Source organism: Pteropus vampyrus, unplaced genomic scaffold, assembly GCF_000151845.1.
Source record: "Pteropus vampyrus isolate Shadow unplaced genomic scaffold, Pvam_2.0 Scaffold177, whole genome shotgun sequence".
NCBI lineage: Eukaryota > Metazoa > Chordata > Mammalia > Chiroptera > Pteropodidae > Pteropus > Pteropus vampyrus.
In genome coordinates, this window is record NW_011888958.1 from 3,535,755 (window position 1) to 3,553,577 (window position 17,823).

At 40.6% G+C, this 17,823-nt stretch overlaps 1 protein-coding gene across 15 annotated transcripts in view; it reads right to left on the bottom strand.

The window, feature by feature from the left end:
- SIPA1L1 (signal induced proliferation associated 1 like 1) overlaps nucleotides 1-17,823 on the bottom strand; it is a 348,029-nt gene that overhangs the window by 15,380 nt on the left and 314,826 nt on the right. For 14 of the 15 annotated variants that reach the window (XM_023537059.1, XM_023537062.1, XM_023537061.1 and 11 more), the window contains 3 exons: nucleotides 7,440-7,679; nucleotides 6,029-6,194; nucleotides 763-1,009 (listed from right to left, as the gene is read on the bottom strand). In XM_023537059.1, coding sequence (XP_023392827.1) covers nucleotides 763-1,009; nucleotides 6,029-6,194; nucleotides 7,440-7,679 — 653 coding nt within the window. The remainder of the gene's footprint in view (nucleotides 1-762; nucleotides 1,010-6,028; nucleotides 6,195-7,439; nucleotides 7,680-17,823) is intronic. The other variant, XM_023537071.1, reaches the window with a different exon arrangement.

Sequence of the window (17,823 nt, forward strand, 5' to 3'; positions counted from 1 at the left end):
TGGTGGGAATGTAAATTGGTGCAGCCACTATGAAAAACAGTACGGAGGTTCCTCAAAATAAAACTATCATATGATCCAGCAATTCCACTTCTTGGTATTTATAAAAGAAATTAAAACACGAACTTCAAAAGACAGAAGCTCCCATGTTTATTGCACGGAAGCAACAACCTAAGTGTCCAGTGATAAACGAATGAAGAAAACGTGGTGCACATACAATGGAATATTATTCAGCCATAAAAGACAATGAAATCTTGCCATTAACAACATCATGGCTGACCCTGAGGGCACTGTACTAACTGAAAAAGAGTCTGACAAAGAAAGACAAAGAAGTCTTGGGGATGTAATGTACAGCGTGGTGACTATGGTTAATAACACTGTATTGCATATCTGAAAGTTGCTAAAAGAGTAAATCTTTATAAAGTTCTCATCACAAGACAATAAAAAACTTCATAATTATGTATGGTGATGGATAGTAACTAGACTCACTGTGGTGATCATTTTGCAATATATACAAATATTGAATCATGTTGAACAGCTGAAACTAACAGTATGTCAATTATACTTCAAGGTTGAACGTCTGTACCCTGTGTGATGACTGGTGAGAGGCTAAATGCGGGAGGTGCTGGTGAGCCGAGGTAATCTGAGCATGCTACCAGGACTTCGTCCAGCTATCATTCTCTGAGCAAACCGCGTGGCAATTGTTTCCGGGGGAACCGGCCTTCATCAGCAGAGCTCGTCAGCTGCAGCTGAAAACAAACTCACCATGCAACGACTTCATTCCCAAGGTGTAAGAAGGCCTCCGCAACGGAAGAGACTTGGGAAGAGAAGGGTACGTGCTACTGAAGAGGACATCGTTGGGCAGGGCTTGGTCCAGGAGCGAGGCCCTCGAGGTGAAAAAGTGCTCCCTCTGGCCGCTGTAAATACTCTCGTCGGACAGCGTTCTGTGCAGGGCCCGCCTTGAAGTGGGGGTGGTAGGAAAAGGAGACTGAGGCGAGGAGAGCGCATGGAACTGAAAAACAGTGTCAAGACAGCGGAAGGTCAATCTTCTGAGCCACGTCCCCAAGACTCAGCTTGGGGGACGGGTGGTTAATACAATCACTGCCCTTAGACACACCCTTCAAATCCTGGAGCCCAGCAAGGAAGCCTCAAGGTCCACCATCTCTGTCTACATCCTTAAGAGCTAAAATGGGAGAGTTCCTGGTCATCATATCCTCATAGCCCAGAATGCTACCCGCAGCCCATCAGTGCTCAGTACATAATTCTGATATGTGATTAAGTGAATTCATCAATATTGTGTCATGGTTAAGAACAAGATGAGGATCAGACAAGTGTGAGTTGTATTTGAATCCTGTGTCATTGACCAAATTACGTAATCTCTCTGAACCCAACTCCTTGTCTATGAAATGGGGGCACAACATCTCTCTGGATTATTACGAGGATGAAATGAAACACTGGACTGATCACAACAGTGTTTATCAGTGGGTTTATGAAATAATAATATGGTCCCAGGGGAAGAGCCACAGTGCCAGGAAGAAGGTATCCTCAGAAGCTTGTCAAGTGATTGCATGTTTGCTGGGTAACAAGAGCATTTGATCATCACAATACATTAACTCAAATAATAGGTGGCTCCTGATAAACATTAACTACTATAATTATATTTAATGATTTTTGGCAATAATTTATTTTTTGAGATAGATTTCTATTCGTGAAATGGAAATAGGGAAGTCATCTTTATAAATGACAAATATTTATATAGTAATATAAACATGTCAAAAGTTCCAGATAGCTGTATCTCTTGCTGATGTCTTTGTCCTTTGTGACCAGATTTGATTTTATTTGAGATTTTTCTGCAAAAAGCAAGCTTTTAAGAATCCCACTCACTGAGAAAACAACAGACACATTAACAATATTTAAATATCCAGCATCCCAAAAGCCAGCAGAGGATCTGGTCTGTTAACAATAAAGCTATCTTTATTCAGTTCCTCTTAGAACACGGTTCACCTTGGCGGGGAGAACAATGAGGGGAACAGGTGAAGATGTGAGTAGGAGGGCTAAGTCACTGCTAGCAGAAAGTCACCGTGGGCCTTTCCATGACACTTTGAAGGGGCAGAGAGATAATGATATGGCTCCATTTAGGATGCTGAGAATAGAGAGTTGACACTCTAGTTCATTCATGTGCTCTGGGTCTAACACGATTCCATTCAACAAGCCAAGGGTTAATCAAGTCAACGCTATCCACAATGTGGTGTGCGCAGTTGCTGTATAAATATGAAATAATTATTAATCAAGTACATTGTAAATCAGCCCCAAGTGAAGCCAACTGCAAAAAAATTGTGCTCACTTTAAAAAATTCATGACGAGCTAAACCCAAGGTACATTATGTGCTTGCCTAGAAAACTAAGCTGCTATGACAACTGCTCTGTGAGTCTTTAGGTAGAGGAAACTCGGTATGGAAATGACGATTTCTCTTCTCGCTTTACAGAGGACATTGGGCATTAGAGAGGTTAAATGGCTCCACAATTGTAATTAAAAAAAAAAAAAAACAACAAAAAACAAGTCATCTATCTGCAAGGTTTTAGGACTACCACAAAAGGCTCCTGCCTACCAAGTCAGATCCCAGATCTCTCTATTCAAAAACTGTTCTCAATCCTTTCTAGCACCTCTGTGTTCAGCAAAGGGATTTCCTTCTCCAGTGAGTATCCTCACCCTGATGGTTTTACAGGAGAGAAATTTTCTACCAATTCTAGTTTCAGCCTCTTTGGGAAATATTAATATGCTTCCAGGCAGTAAACAGCTGCCTCGAAGAGGTCCCTGTAGCAGTGCACTTTATTAAAAGTTATAACATCCTGTAATAAAGGGAGGCAGGACAGGAGGTGGAAGGATGCAATCTGCCTAGATGCTTTCTGCCCATTAGAAAAATAGCAGGACCTAGAGTCTTGTCCAAACTTATTAGGATGGTTCTGCGTCCCAACCCTCTTCAATCCTAATCTTAAAGGTGTGCACACCTCTGCCTTCCTTGCAGGTTACAGTTGAGATTGCTCAGTGGCCCCACCCAAGGCTGTTAGCCCCTGGGAAAGAACCACAAGGGGGTCAATGGCCCACCCAGAAGAGATTTTAGAGAACATCAGGCCAGGGTGTTTTCAAGTGTGCTCCAAGGAGTCCTTAGGGTTCTTCACAGTCATCTCCTGGTGAGAGGAGATATTCAGGTGGGACTCAGGAGCCCATGACACCTCAAGATACACCCCATCTTATCAGAGAAACTTTGCTTTCTCAGTTCTACATATTGGCTGGCTTCCATGTATAATTTTATTCAAAAAAAAAAAAAAAAGGGAGGGTGACCTTTAAAATTACTGGGGCACCACTGATCTACTTTACTTCTCTATTTCAAAGCCAGGGAAACAAGGTCTTGAGAGGTGGCATCTTGCTCCAGGCCAGTCTCCTATTCTCCCCTCACTCTTTCTGGTCCTCCTGGCTATTAATGAAATGGGTCACCTGCACTTGCAATTAGGAAGAGCAAGTACCATTTCTCCCTAAACACTGGAGCAGCATGAGGTCTCTTCCTTTGGTGTATACCTGACTGAGCGTTGGCTGGAAAGCAGTTTGTGTTATTTTCTGTTCACTTGCCACTATGTGCAGCCCTCAGAGAAAATAAGGTTATCCCATCTTTGCCTGCCAATGAGGTTTCTTAGAATGTTACAGCTCTGCTGTTTTCCTCGTGGTAGGAGCTCTACAGCATTTGCGTGGGGCCCTGGAGCCGCCCACCTACCTCTCAGCTACAGCCTTCCCAGCAGAGCATGGCCACAGACATCTGAGTCCTGCAGCAGACATCTCACTCTGCTGGCAAGTGAGCCTGGGAGAGACCCTGTCATCGGATATTAATGATCGCTCATAGTAGCACTTGCTAGCCAAGAAAGCCAATGTGGTATGAGTGGGTTCCAAGTATCGCAGCCTGAAGCTGGCCACTCCTGATACCCCGAAGTCTGATGCAGTGGCTCAGAGCCTTGAGCCAGGCGTGATCTGGAAGACTTTTCAAGAGCATGCTGGCCTTACTGACATAGCAGAGCCATCAGACAACGAATCTCAGGAGACATATAGAGCTACTTAGCTGAACTCATCTGAAACCAAACCAAAAAGAATGAAACTGGAAAGAAAACAGGATATTTCCAGCTCTTGCTTCTAGCATTTTTACAGTAATAGTTTAGCCAGCAGAAGCATTTTCTTTGCAGTGTCTGACAGTAATATAGTCACAACATAATGTGCACCCCTGTTTCACATAGGAATGTTAATTCATTTTGAAAATAAAAAACAAGGCCTAAAATAAGGGCAAAACAGACATTTGCTTTCAATTATTTCCACTGCATGAGTAAATCAAAAGAACGACAGCTTTAAGCTTGCCCCTTTCCAAAAATGTTAATTTAGAAATGGAGGAAAGATTCCTTCCATGGCAAGTTTTATTTTCCTCTAAACTCAAAAGGAAAAAATGTGAAATAATTTTTATTTTTAAACTGGTTCTTAAACATTTTAATATACCTCTTTGGGTTTTGATGGATAAAGACAGAAGTTTCAAGTACTATCTTTCGAGAGGTTGCTAAGGAAACCATTTGTACCCTAGGTGATGAGTCAGAACTGTTAAGTGCTGGCTTATAAAACAGAAATTATAGAAACCAAGAATGGCAAGTCTTTAAAATGATTTATGATCTTAATGTGTATGTTAATAAATAATTTCTCAAAACTCCAGAATGGTCTCTGGAGTACATTTAATTTCTATACACGTTGACTTTTTAAGTTTAGGAGGTATATCTTGCCTCCCTGGAGGAAAATGCACACACGTGCACAGACGCACAGAGGCAGGCCCACGTGCAGCACACTGGAATGGTGGTGAGAAAGCTTGATGGGACGAGACCCCCAGCTCCTCCAGGAGGGCATGCCTCTTGCATTCTGATCACAGCTTGAGCATGGCGAGGGGTTAATAGTCTAGTCCCATTTTCAGTCAATTCTCAAAGTCCTTAAATTAAGCTTTCTAGTCACTTCAAACAAGACTACAAATTGCTCAACTAAGAACCTGGCGAACAGAACACATCAAAGTTTACTGCCATGACCCTCCTGGGTGGACTCCCTTCTCTTGGGGCTACCCAACGCACCACAAACAGAAGTGCCTTATACTGCGAGTGAAATACTCTGGGCCCGACTCAACAAACACCAGCTCTGAGCCCCGGGAGCGTAAGACAGCGCGCTTCACAGGACAAGGGCAGAGAGCCTCACGTAGGCTTCAGGGGCCCGCCAAGCTGAGGTGAGCAGAGCAAACCCTTCCACGTGGTCATGCAAAGGTCTGGCCACTGACACAAAAACAAACTCTGTGCAAGTAGTCGGGACCTAATGGGGAGGAGGCTGGGTTCTAGAGAAGGCATTTATAGTCTGGAATTCTGAGAAAGAACGGAGAGAAGGCTTTATATAGAGAATTAAGAAAGTCTGGAAAGTGAGTGTATAGACTTAGTTTGCTAAACTGCGGAGCACACAATGCACAACCAGTAGGTTTGCCGGGCTGAGATCAGGGCAGAAGCAAGGCCAGGCTCACGGTGCTGCGGGCACGTAGGGCAGGCAACAGACTGGGGGCTATTTGTGGGAGAATAGGTACCCTTTGCACACAAGGCACTAAAACCGTTACAGAAAAATTTCTGACAAGCAAGCCACAGATGTCTCTGAAGAGTTTTGAGGAGCAAAGCCATTTGAGTAATAATGTTCAAGAAAGGGTGTAGCTTGTGCACTGTGAGCAGGACAAACTGGAAGGAGAAAAAGCCGCGGGGGTAGAGACAGGTTAATATAAACCCAGACTAAAGAGATGCTGCTATAGGAACAAATATTCAGAAAACACTGTGAACTAATTATTGGGAAGATTGGGTAATGGTGGGAAGTGGGCTCCAAGGAGTTGGAGCTGGGAACCAACACTTCTCGGAGGGTGTCAACTGAGGCCAGCAGCTCAGTCCCATCCGAACTCTAACTGCCGTTTGCCCCAAGCTCTGTCCTGTACCTTAAAGTTCTTCTGGGATTCGGGAGTTGGGCTTTCAAGGTCGATGAGTTTCTTGAGATCTTCCTCAATAGTGGACTTGGAGGCTGGCTTAGGGGATGCCCGGAGGTCCCTGGTTGAGGCACGCAGCCTGGTGTGGGCTACTTCATTGCCATCGCTCTGATGACGCCTTGAATAAAAGGGAAAGAGATGGTAGGAACTAAATCAGTAAGGTTGAATGAAGGGCACAGTGGGCTCTGAAGGATGTATGTCAATGGAGAAATATTATAGGAGAGAAAAGGAGAATTCTGTTCAATTTTATTACAATCTACTCAGATAAATATTTGCTAAAGAAACAAATCCAATTTGAAACACAAAATAAAAAGCCTGATGGAAAAAAATCATTCTTTTACAGGAAACTGTTAGCTCTACCAATCCAAAATTAGCAACAGAAGTATTCATAAAAAAACCACAGGGTATGAATCGCAAATGCAATTTTCGTATAGACAAAAACAAAATAATTGAATGAATCATTTATTTTTTTTCTGTACTACTTTATAAAAAGGTCCTTTCTAGTCAGGGGCAGTCACTTTCTAACATTCCCTCTCGTGCCTCCTGGCCCGGTCAAGAATCACATGGGAAGGCTGTGATCGATATTACCAAAGGGACAAGTGTGGTCTTTACACGAAGGGGCCAATTATTCTGAAGTTTGTTCTTCAGACATACAGTAACCTCCCCTTATCCGAGGGTTAGCTTTCTGCAGTTTCAGTTACCCCCAGTCAACCATGATCCAAAAGTATTAAATGAAAGATTCCAGAAATAGTAATTCATACACTTTAAATTATGTTCCATTCTGAGTTGAGTGATGAAATCTTGCACTGTCCCCCCCAAGACATCAATCACCTTTTTGTCCAGCACATCCATGTTGTAAATACTATCCACCTGTTAGTCACTTAGCAGCCAAGTCAGTTACCAGATCGGTTATCAGAGAAAAACCACATTCACAGAACTCTGATTACAATTGTCCTATTTTATTATTATTGCTGTTACTCTCTTACTGTGCCTGATTTATGAATTAAACATTATCACAGTATAGGTAAAAACTTCGTGTATATAGGGCTCAGGATCCTCCGGTTTCAGGCATCCCCTGGAGGTTATGGAATGTATGCCCCATGGATAAGGGGGGACTGCTTTACTCTCTCCTGGGAGATCAAAGATTCTCAGATCTCAATGTATTACAATACATTTTATTTAAGGAATGAGGTGGAGAAGTATTTTAAGACAAGTTTTACTTAGGAAAAAAAAAAATCTCTCTACCAAACCAACCCTTCCCCACCAGTCCTGCCTCCTTGTCTGTAGTAAATGCCCCAAACTCTTCTAGTCTCTGCCATGTTAAAAGCAAACCACCCAGTAAGAGAAGCAAAAGAATTCTTACTTTCTTGTGTCCATGAACCCCACGGAGTTTATGGTTCCTTCGGGTTTTTTCCATCCAATCAGGTACTTGCTAGTAGCGCCCTGGCGCGGGTAGAAAGTCCTAGGACCAGATGAAGAGGATGAGGAAGAAGAGAAGGAAGGTGCGAGCTGCGAGGAGGTGGCAGGATGAAGCTCTTCTTTAGGTGAACTTCTGGCACTGGTGAAGACAACTGGGCTGGCAGAGTGACGAGAGCTCATGGTACTGAGGGGAGGCAGGACAAAGAGAAAATGACCCAAGTGTGCATGTGTGCATCCAGGGTCCATATGTCAGCTATAAAAGTGTCATCCAGAATAGGGGTTGTGGCTGGGTTAAAGAACAATGAATATTTCGTAAAGTATTAATGGGGAAGGCCAGCTGGCCTTCCTTGCTTTCTCACTATAATTTAAATGTCCGTTGTCAAAGTGAAAGATGGTCACTGGGGCTGAGTATGCATTTTAAGTTAAAAAGTAAAAACAGTGAAGACGGTCAGGGATGCTTGAAACACGCTGGCACCACTGAGGTTTGTTATAGTGAAGTCTAGAAGGAGCGAGTGATAGGAAAGTCTGCAGTAAAAGGTCCAGCAGTCTCTTTCTTGCCTTCTTTAGAACTAAAGGTCATGGTGACGCTCGCCAGGCCCAAGCCGAGAAGAGAGGAGACTGGATCTGACAGTTTTCCACACACTCACATCCAAGGCCAAAGTGACACACTGAGGCCTTCTTCCCAAAGACATCTGGCATTAATATTAGCTCTGTATGTTCATCAGAGTTACTTATCTTATACTATACACAAAAAACAACTCAAAATGGATTAAAGACACGAATATAAGATCTGAAACTGTAAAACCCCTAGATGAAAACATAGGGGGAAATCAAGCTCCTTGATTTCAGCCTCGGCAATGATTTTTTGGGGATTTGACACCAAAAACAAAGACAACAAAAGCAAAAAAAAAGTTGGACTATATCGATTTAAAAAGCTTCTTACAGCAAAGAATACCGTTAACAACAACAAAAAAGGCAATCTACAAAATAAGAGAAAACATCTATCTGATAAAAGGTCAATATCTAAAAAATAAAATTTTTATGTGCGCGCGCGCACACACACACGCACACACACACACACACACACACACACACACAGAATTCAAACTCAATAGAAGAAATAAACAAACCAGTTAAAAAATGGGCCGAGGATCTGAATAGACATTTTTCCAAAAGAAGGCATACAGATGGCCAACTGGTACATGAAAAAGTGCTTAACTTCACTAATCATCAGGGAAATGCAAATCAAAACCACAAGATATATTATTTCACACCTGTTAGAATGGCTATTATCAAAAAGAAAAGAAATCACAAGTATTGGAGAAAAAGGAACCAATTTACAATCCCACTGCTGGTGGGATTGTAAATTGGGGCAACCACTATGGAACACAGTTGAAGGTTCCTCAAAAAATAAAATATAGAACTATGATCCAGCAATTCCACTTCTGGATATTTATCTGAAGAAAACAAAAATACTATCTCAAAGATATCTGTGTCCCCATGTTCACTGCAGCATTATATGCAATAGCCAAGACATGGAAGCAGCCTAAGTGTCCATCAATGATAAAGAAAATGTGGTATTATGTACACACACACATATATATACATAAACACACAATGGAATATTATTCATCCAAAAAAGAAAACGCTGCCTTTTGCAATAACATGAATGGACCTTGAGGGCATTATGCAAGTCAGACAGAGAAAGACAAATATTGTCTCACTTATATGTATAAACTAAAAAAAACCCCAAACTCACAGAAACAGAACAGATTGGTGGTTGTCAGAGGTAAGGGGTGGGTGAAATGGGTGAAGGTGGTCAAAAGGTACAAACTCTGGTTCTAAGATAAAGAAGTCCTCAGGATATAAGGCACAGCATGGTGACTAAAAATAAAAAGCTGTTTATCATCAATGTATTTTAAACTTTGATTAAAGATTACAAAACTAAAGTCTCTAGGACTTAAGGAAAAGGCTACTCATTACACTTTTAAAATTCAGAGAGGCAGAATTTTCAAGATTAGGGATGAGAGTTTAAGTTGACCACAAACCTGGAATGCCTTTAATTTTAAGATTTTCCTTCTTCCTCCCCAGAGATCACACAGGATCTAAGTTCACACTACGTGAGCCCTAATGAGTTCTACAGCTTAGGCTGAGACCAAAGACAGCTGATTCTCACTGTGATGGACTTTGTTACTGAAGGTTTAGTTAATAGCATGTAGTCTCGAATCATTCGTCAATAGCACTTCCATTTGTCCGAAACTAATGGTCCTAATCTGATCTGAATAACATATAGATTTTAGTTAATAACATATTAATATTGATTCCTTAGCTATGACAAATGTACTATAGTAGTGTAAGATGATGACAACAGAAGAAACCGGGTGAGGGGTCTATGGGAACTCTCTGTACTACCTATGCAACTTTTCTGCAAATCAAAAACTATTCTAAAATAAAAAACTAAAAAATAATAATAAAATAAAAAACTAAGAAAATATCCAAAACAAACAAAAACACAAAAAACCCCAAATCCTAATGGTCCCGAAATAATGCATACAGGTGAAAATAAATTTTAAACCCCACTGCAAACTTTACATAAAAACCAATTCCAGCTAGATTATATATTTAAATGTACATCTAAAAATTCTGGACAATAACATGGAAAAACATTTTAATGATAGAAGCGGAGGTTCTTTACTAGGATCATAAAGGAAAGGATTGAATCCTGTTAAAAGAAGTATTTGTCCAAAGACAGAGAGCAGGAGGATACATGTAAAGTAGATATCCAACAATGGGTTCCTATCCAGTATATATAACTAATTCCTAAAAAATCAACAAGATAGACAACCCAAAAGAAGAATGGGCAGAGATGTGAAAAGGAATTTCACAAAAGAGGATATCAAAAAGACCAACAAACATCGGTGCTCAACATAGTTATTGAGAAAATGCAAATTGAAGCCACAAAGGGAGACCACACACCTACCAGAATGACTAAAGTTATAAAGACTTGCAATATCAAGTGCCAGAAAGGATATGAAGCAACTAGAACTCGTACACATGACTGGCGGGAATGTTACCTGTTACAACCACTTTGGCAAATTGGTTCGCAGTCTCTGCTAAAGTTGAATGGATATATATTCTATCCCATTCTTAGGTATACACCCGAAAGAAATTCGTATATATTGTGTACCAAAGGACACGTACGAGAATCTGTAATATCCCCAAACTCAAAACACTCGAAATGTTCATCAACAAGAGAACGGACAAATAAGTTGTGATGTGTTCTCACAATGTAAATAAACTGCAGCACTGAAAATAAACTACTGCCACCTATGACACATGGACAAATCTCACCAACATAATGTTGACTTAAAGACACCAAACACAGAATAATACATATGGTATAACTCTATTTATATAAAGCCCCAAAATAGGTACCACGAATGTAGGATTTTAGGATTTGGGGTTGTGTTACCTTAGGGAGGAGGTGGGAGTGCCTGGGCATGTGGGAAGGAGGGTGTCTGGATGTTGGCAATGTTCCAGTTCTTGATCTGGGCAGTGATTATTATATGGGTGAGTTCACACTGTGAAAATTCATCTCGATGTACACTCATGATCTGTGCCTTTTCTCAATGTGCTGTACTTTACTGAAAACACACCCATAAATGTAAAGCAAAAGAGGACCTGAAAGGAGAAGGTCTTATCAGTCCATGAGGCTCTGCGACAGACTGGAGCTGAGCGAGGTACGGGGAGAGGAACAGGACACAGCACAGGTGATCTAGAAGTTTTTCCACACTAAATGGGCCTTAGTACTTCAGACCAAACGTAATCATCTCCTTTAGTTTTGTAACTAAGGAAGAAGAATTGGGCTCACATTTTACAAAAAAGAGAGAATAATAATAAATGCCTAGTCACACTCTAATCCCTCTAACATTTTTTTTTCCCCCAAATATTTTTCTAGCTAGAGGGGAAGGGAAAAATCTCTGAGGGCAACATAAATTGAAAAGCAATGCAACCTCATTTCATTTTTACCTCTTGATAACAAATATCCCATTTGTTTGCTTTAAAAATTAACGAAAAAAGAGAATGCAAAACTCTTCCATAAGTGCCCTATATTAAATCAGTAAGAACAAAATAACAGTAGGAGAAAGGAGCACCAAATCAAGAAAAAAAAAAGGGGAAGCAGAGAAAGACTTTATATAAAGACAGAGGCAGACAGTAACATCAGAGACCCAGGTTATCAGTAACATGAATGACATGCATTAAACACAGACAGCATCGACAGAGAGAAGCTTCTAAAACTTGAAGAGTGTAACCTTCGAGATAGTATAAAACGATATGGCAGGCTCGTGGCTTGCAGATTTTGCAGATTTTGTTCATCTGACTGTACCTACCCCATATACATTTTATAACACACATGATGATATCTCAAGCCTCAATTGTGGTTAGTGTCTGAAGCAGATTTCAATAAAGTGAAATGCAATGAATCAAGGTCTAATGTACACACCTCTCGGCTTGGATAATCATGTGCTTGCTTTACCTGCCTTAATTAGTATCTACAATTGAGTGCAAGTGTGTCTGAATTACTAGAAGTGGTTCTCACCTTTTAAATATATGTTAAAATACAGACTGCAGGGCCCCACCAAGGATTCTGATTCAATAAGCTGGGTGGGATGGAGGGACGTGAGAATTTGCACTGAGGCATTCCCAGCTGATGCTGTGGTCTCACTCATACTGAAAACCACCGTACCAGAGGTACATTCGAATTGCCCATATTTTATCTTTCTCAGCAACAAGTGTCTTGATGTGATAACAATGGCATTCAAAACCCTGGGGCTTTCAAAGCCTAAATGTTCAGAATAGAAAGAATTAGCTGTGAGAACAGAAAGTAGACTGCATAGTCTGCTAATTATATATTCTTCCTCCATGTTTTACAAAACAGGCATAATGGTTTTAGCCATAATGTACATACTGCATAAAAGGGAAAGTTATAGAAAAGGCTTTGAGACGTCAAAGGAGAGAGCAATATATACAGTATATGTAGTTTTGGGAGCTCTTTCCTTCCTGTCTGAATTTAATTACAAATATTTCTCTGAGCAGCATTTAAGTTCTTGTACTAGATTACAAGCTCTTTGAAGGTAGGGCTCTACCTTTGTATATCTAACAATGCCAGAATACAGCAGACTCCCAATGAATATTTTTTGAACGATGGGTTTCACTTTAGCGTTTATGTAGCATGCAATATCTTTAACTTCTTTATGTTGTTTATATTCTGTCTCCCTGTTTAAATACAAGCTCCATGAGGGGTGAAATTTTTGTCTGTTTTGTTCGCCACTATATTCTCCATGCCTTGAACGAGTCCTGGACCTTTGTAGGCATGGAATATTTGATGAAAGAAACTTTCAAATAACTGATAAATTAGCCATCCATTTCAAATGTAAGGAGGGGTTATGGATGAAGCGAATGTATTATACTGTATTTAAAACTGGATGTTGCTTTATTTTTATTGCAAGAAATTAAATCTACAAATTACATTTCTGTTATAAGTGTATTTTTAAAAGGATAACTGCTTAAATAAGACCATGGAACGTGATCATTAGTTTCGTCTGTGAACATGATGGCTGACACGAGCTCCCAGCAAACTTCGGTTCATAGTCCCACTTAACTGATTAGATTTGGGAGCAAAGGTAGAAGCATAAACAAATAATTTATTAACGTACATAACACAATAGTAAGGTGAGCACTTTAGTATATACTTGGCTTCTAATTCAGCAGGCACATGAGGGTCACCTGGGAGCTTTTAAAACACACATTCTTGGGCTCTAATCCCAGAGATTTTAATGTAATAGACCTGGAGAGGTACCTGGGTTGTGTATTTTGGCAAAATCTCCACCAAGTATGCACACCAATTGAGAACTACTGCTTGAATCCACTGAATTATTCATATTGTTATGACTTTGTCAAAACCCATATTGCCAAGATTAAGAATTAGGTGACGTCACTGGAGTAGTGTTTCTCTAGACACGGACTGTGGCCACCTGCAGGTGTTGATGTAAATGAAGATTCTTTGGACATATCAGATTTTCTAGAGCCCCAGAAATCTGCATTGTAATGAACTCCCAAAGGACTCTGATGTCCCTAGGGTTTAAGTACTATGGCATGCACCCCTCAGCAATTTCCATTCTAAAATGGGTCATCTCCTCCTTCCTTTGTGGCCCCATCCCTGGCCTAGCCGTGGGTGGGGCTCCTTGAAGCTGACCAACCTTGCTGGCTTCATACCACCTACAGAAGTGTTTACCCATACACTTCCCCGAGAATCTCTGCAGTTGCTTTAATTACAAAACAACGAAAATGAAATTGTCAGCTTCATACTCACAAAGGGGAGTATGTGCTGGGCTGTTTCATTCTCCTAGAGATTTCATGTTAATTCAGTATGCTGCAATTCAGTTCTACCCAGGGCAAATCAGGCCCCTCTACAGGAACTGTGTAAGAAGATAATGAGCCAATAATATGAAACAAAAAGAGAATAGCAATAGACATGTTACAAATTGACAACTACAATAGTTGCTACTTTTCTCATTATATCAAAAGTGAGTTGAACTATGAGTATGGACAAACTGGAACCACTAAGAATTTAGTGAGGGTGTTTCTGGATTCCTCAGGAAGAGACTACTAGCTTTATTCTTTATATGAGCAATAGGGTATTTCCTCTTTCCTAAAAATGACCAACCTTTTATTTATGTGGTCATTCCAGGAGATGAATTTTGAAAAGGAAGAGAGGGTACATATACATGACATCATATAAAAAGAGGAGAAGTGGCAACGGGGTAACTGAGAATCTGGGACAGTCTGCATCTGTCCAAACTTTTCGTCCTGACCTGATGAAACCATGAACTGAATGTGCTGCAGCCTGGCTATGTCACATTCCCAGTTGTGGGAAAACTTTACAGGTTAGGACTCTAGATGACCAATCTGCAGAAAGGGAGCTCGTTGTAGCAGGGCCTCTTACAGAGGAGGAGCTACACCTGCTTGTGGACCTTGCAAAGGGATGAACTACACGAGAGGGGCCAGCCTGAATGTTATGAATCTGAGTGCCAAAGCAATGGGGGTCTGGGGTCTGTTCTGCATTGTCACTGAGACCTCCTGTGGAAAACATCTGCCAGCCACTCTCTGCGGCTAGCCGTAAGCTGCCGAAAGAAACATTTGGAGTCATCTACTGTTCAAGAATGACATGGAAGGACAGATTTTAGACAGGCTGGGTCTGCTAAAGATGACATTTTCAGGAAGAGTGGCAATTAGTCACCTGTCAAATGGCTGTAGCAAAGGCTGGATGGTGGCCTAACACCATAGAGGAGGGGAGACGACAAGTTTTCCTGTGATCTCTTGTGAAAAAAACAACCGTTTGGGTGACAGATAGTGTGGAGGATAATGACTGAGGAGGACTGTGTCCTCCCACTGTGTTCAGCACGAGCCAGTTCTGTCTGATCGAGGCCTACGATTCAGGAGGGGACCTTCAGAAGGCTCTAATTCTAAAGGATTGGAAGAGGGTAAAAATTAGGAATGATTAAGCTGGCAAAGGGGATATCTAAGTGACTGAAGTAAAAAAAGACTGTTCATCTACAATAGAAAGATATTTAATAAGTACAGGAGCACATTAATAGATAAAGCGTGGGGAAAAATGAGGCTGGGCATATGCAGCAGAAGAGGCCTCGGGGGTCACTGCGGACCGCAGGCTGAGTACATCTGCAACGCTGAGCTACTTAACAGGATGCTAGCAAGATGACTATGAATGTTATCATTTTATTAGGCAGAGCTGAGAAGAGTCTCATGTCCAGGTTTCACATCTAAAAAGAACTTAAAACAGCAAAAAAAAAAAAAAAAAAAAAAAAAAAATGGAGAGGCAAAAATATGATTACAGTATCAATCACATAAAGATAGAGGAGCTCAGGGAGATACATGTTTGTTGAGGAAAGAGTAGCTAGATAACTGCATTAAGGCTGGTGATGCGGAACTTAAAAAAAGAACTGACAGAAAACTTTTTGTCTTCAAGAACATTTACAATTTGTAATACACTCGATAGCCATTTTTTTATTCTCAACAAACACACACAAAAACACCATTTAATTAACGGACCAGGTGTTATTAGATTATAGATTAGGGACAAGTTTGGTGAAATGGCATGACTGCCCAAAGGCCACACGGCTGGTCAATAGTAGAACTGAGACTTGGACCCGAATCTCAGGATCCAAATCTATTTTCCCTATTTTTCTCTCCCAACTTGCTTGGAAGTGGAGGACTGTTACAGTTTCTTTTTTAAAAATTGTTTTCAAGTGGCCTCTTGTTGATATCTATAAATTTTATAATTTTAGACTTCAAAAATCTTATTCATGTTTAGAGAAGATTCAGCTAAAAAAAAAAAACCCATTTATTCTCTCTTAATTATATATTTAAGCTGCAGCTAGAGGAATTTCAAATAGGTGGCTATGGGACAAAGTTATGAACAGGTCTTAAATTGTGGCATCTCTCTTTCTGAGATTATTTCCCTCACCCTGTCTCCCCTTTTAAGCAATTGGATAAATTCTCGTCTTGGTAGGATGGTTTAAATATGACAAGGAATGGACTCTGTCCTTTCAGAATCCCTTTGCTCTTATGATTTAATGGCATCTGGAGAATCTGGGCTTTCCATATCAACTGAATAAGTGGTTGCATCAAAGAACAAAGTAATAATAAATGTTGGTGAGCTCTGTATCAAGCAATTTGACATTTTGGCCTGACAGAGGTCTCATTTGCTCAATGTTCACTTGAAATTTCAACCACGGTGGTTCTGTTTTTCAGTCTTTGAGGTTGGCTGGACATCACAAAAGTTCTGAATAAAATAATCACCCACTCCCATAAGCTGGACAATCACCTGGAGTTCTGCTGTAGAAAAGCAAAACAGAACCCTGAATGTTCGCTGCATGCGACACCACAGAGCAGAAGTCATCAATTCAAATGATCCAGAAATGTACGGCAAGTCGAGCCCACCACATGTTGAGAAGGACCTGGGCTTGTCATTTTAGAGCCTACGCTTTCAAATTCTGAAATAGCCCATAGCCTTTAGAAAAATAATATTCTCACCTTAAGACAAAAATATAGATGAGAGGCAATTAATTGTTAGCAATTAAAAAAATTTCGGGAAAAAACAACAAGAGAAATGCTAAAGGTAAAGACAATGGAATAATTTCTAAACAAAGAACGAAGGCAAAGGCATAATTTTCACATACATAGAATGACAAAGAGGGCAGAGAATAAAATTTAACCACCCCAGCTCTAACACACGCAGAGGCACAGATACTTCAGTGCGCTAGAGCAGCCCAAGGCATGCCTTCGTGTTCATGTAAATGAAATATAAGAAGCCCTTCTTTACCTCTCCTCTCAAGAAGCATACAGCTTTTCTGGCATGAATAGTTACCTTATTAGGTCAACCAGAAAAAGCACATTCATGAAATTGAACTGTACTGACAACTGTGGGCAGGCATTTCTCCTGGTCTTTAATTAACCCCTGTAGTGAATATCATACACTAACCAACTTATATCCAGATTTGATTGATATCTGCATATAAGCTTTATGACATCCCTCCTCGTTATATTTTGCAGATTAAAAAAGTCTTATATAGCAATGACTTTATTAAAAATTCATGCTGTACAAGGATTTCATGTATATATTCTCATACATACACCTATACATAAAAGCACTACAGCTCTGTGCAAATATTGATACTTCTATACTCCTATTGATACTCCTTTGACATGTAATAGTAGTTTGTTTTCTAGAGGAGTTAGGAGTTGAAGATCTATGCTATTTTTAAAAAGGTTTGTTAGAGACTCTGAATCATCATGCAAAAAGTGGGAACATTAAGGAAGAAGTTATTCCTATTTGTTCATCAAAATATATTGAGCAACTATCTCCTATGCTCAGGTGGCACACACTATGCAAAGGTGCTGAGACGACATACCAGGTGAGAAATCCTCTTGAACTGGGTGGCAGTAAAGATGTATAAGTGATCACAGAAGTGGGTACAGGGCTCGGAAGGGCCTACTCCCCAGAGAAGGAAGGCAGTAGAAGGGCTGGCTAATGAGGGTGTACAGGCCAGGTCAGGATGTTGCAGAAGACATGTGTATGTGCAAGTATGAGGCGGGGTTCTTAGCTTTACACTGTATTCTCTTAAATCTAGTTCTGACATTGGCAACATCATTGGGTACCAGGACTAGAGAGCACCGCACAAACTGGCATTGTCTCCTGCCAAGGTCAGAACTCTTAAGAAACAAAATGAACCCAGCTTCTGAGAGTA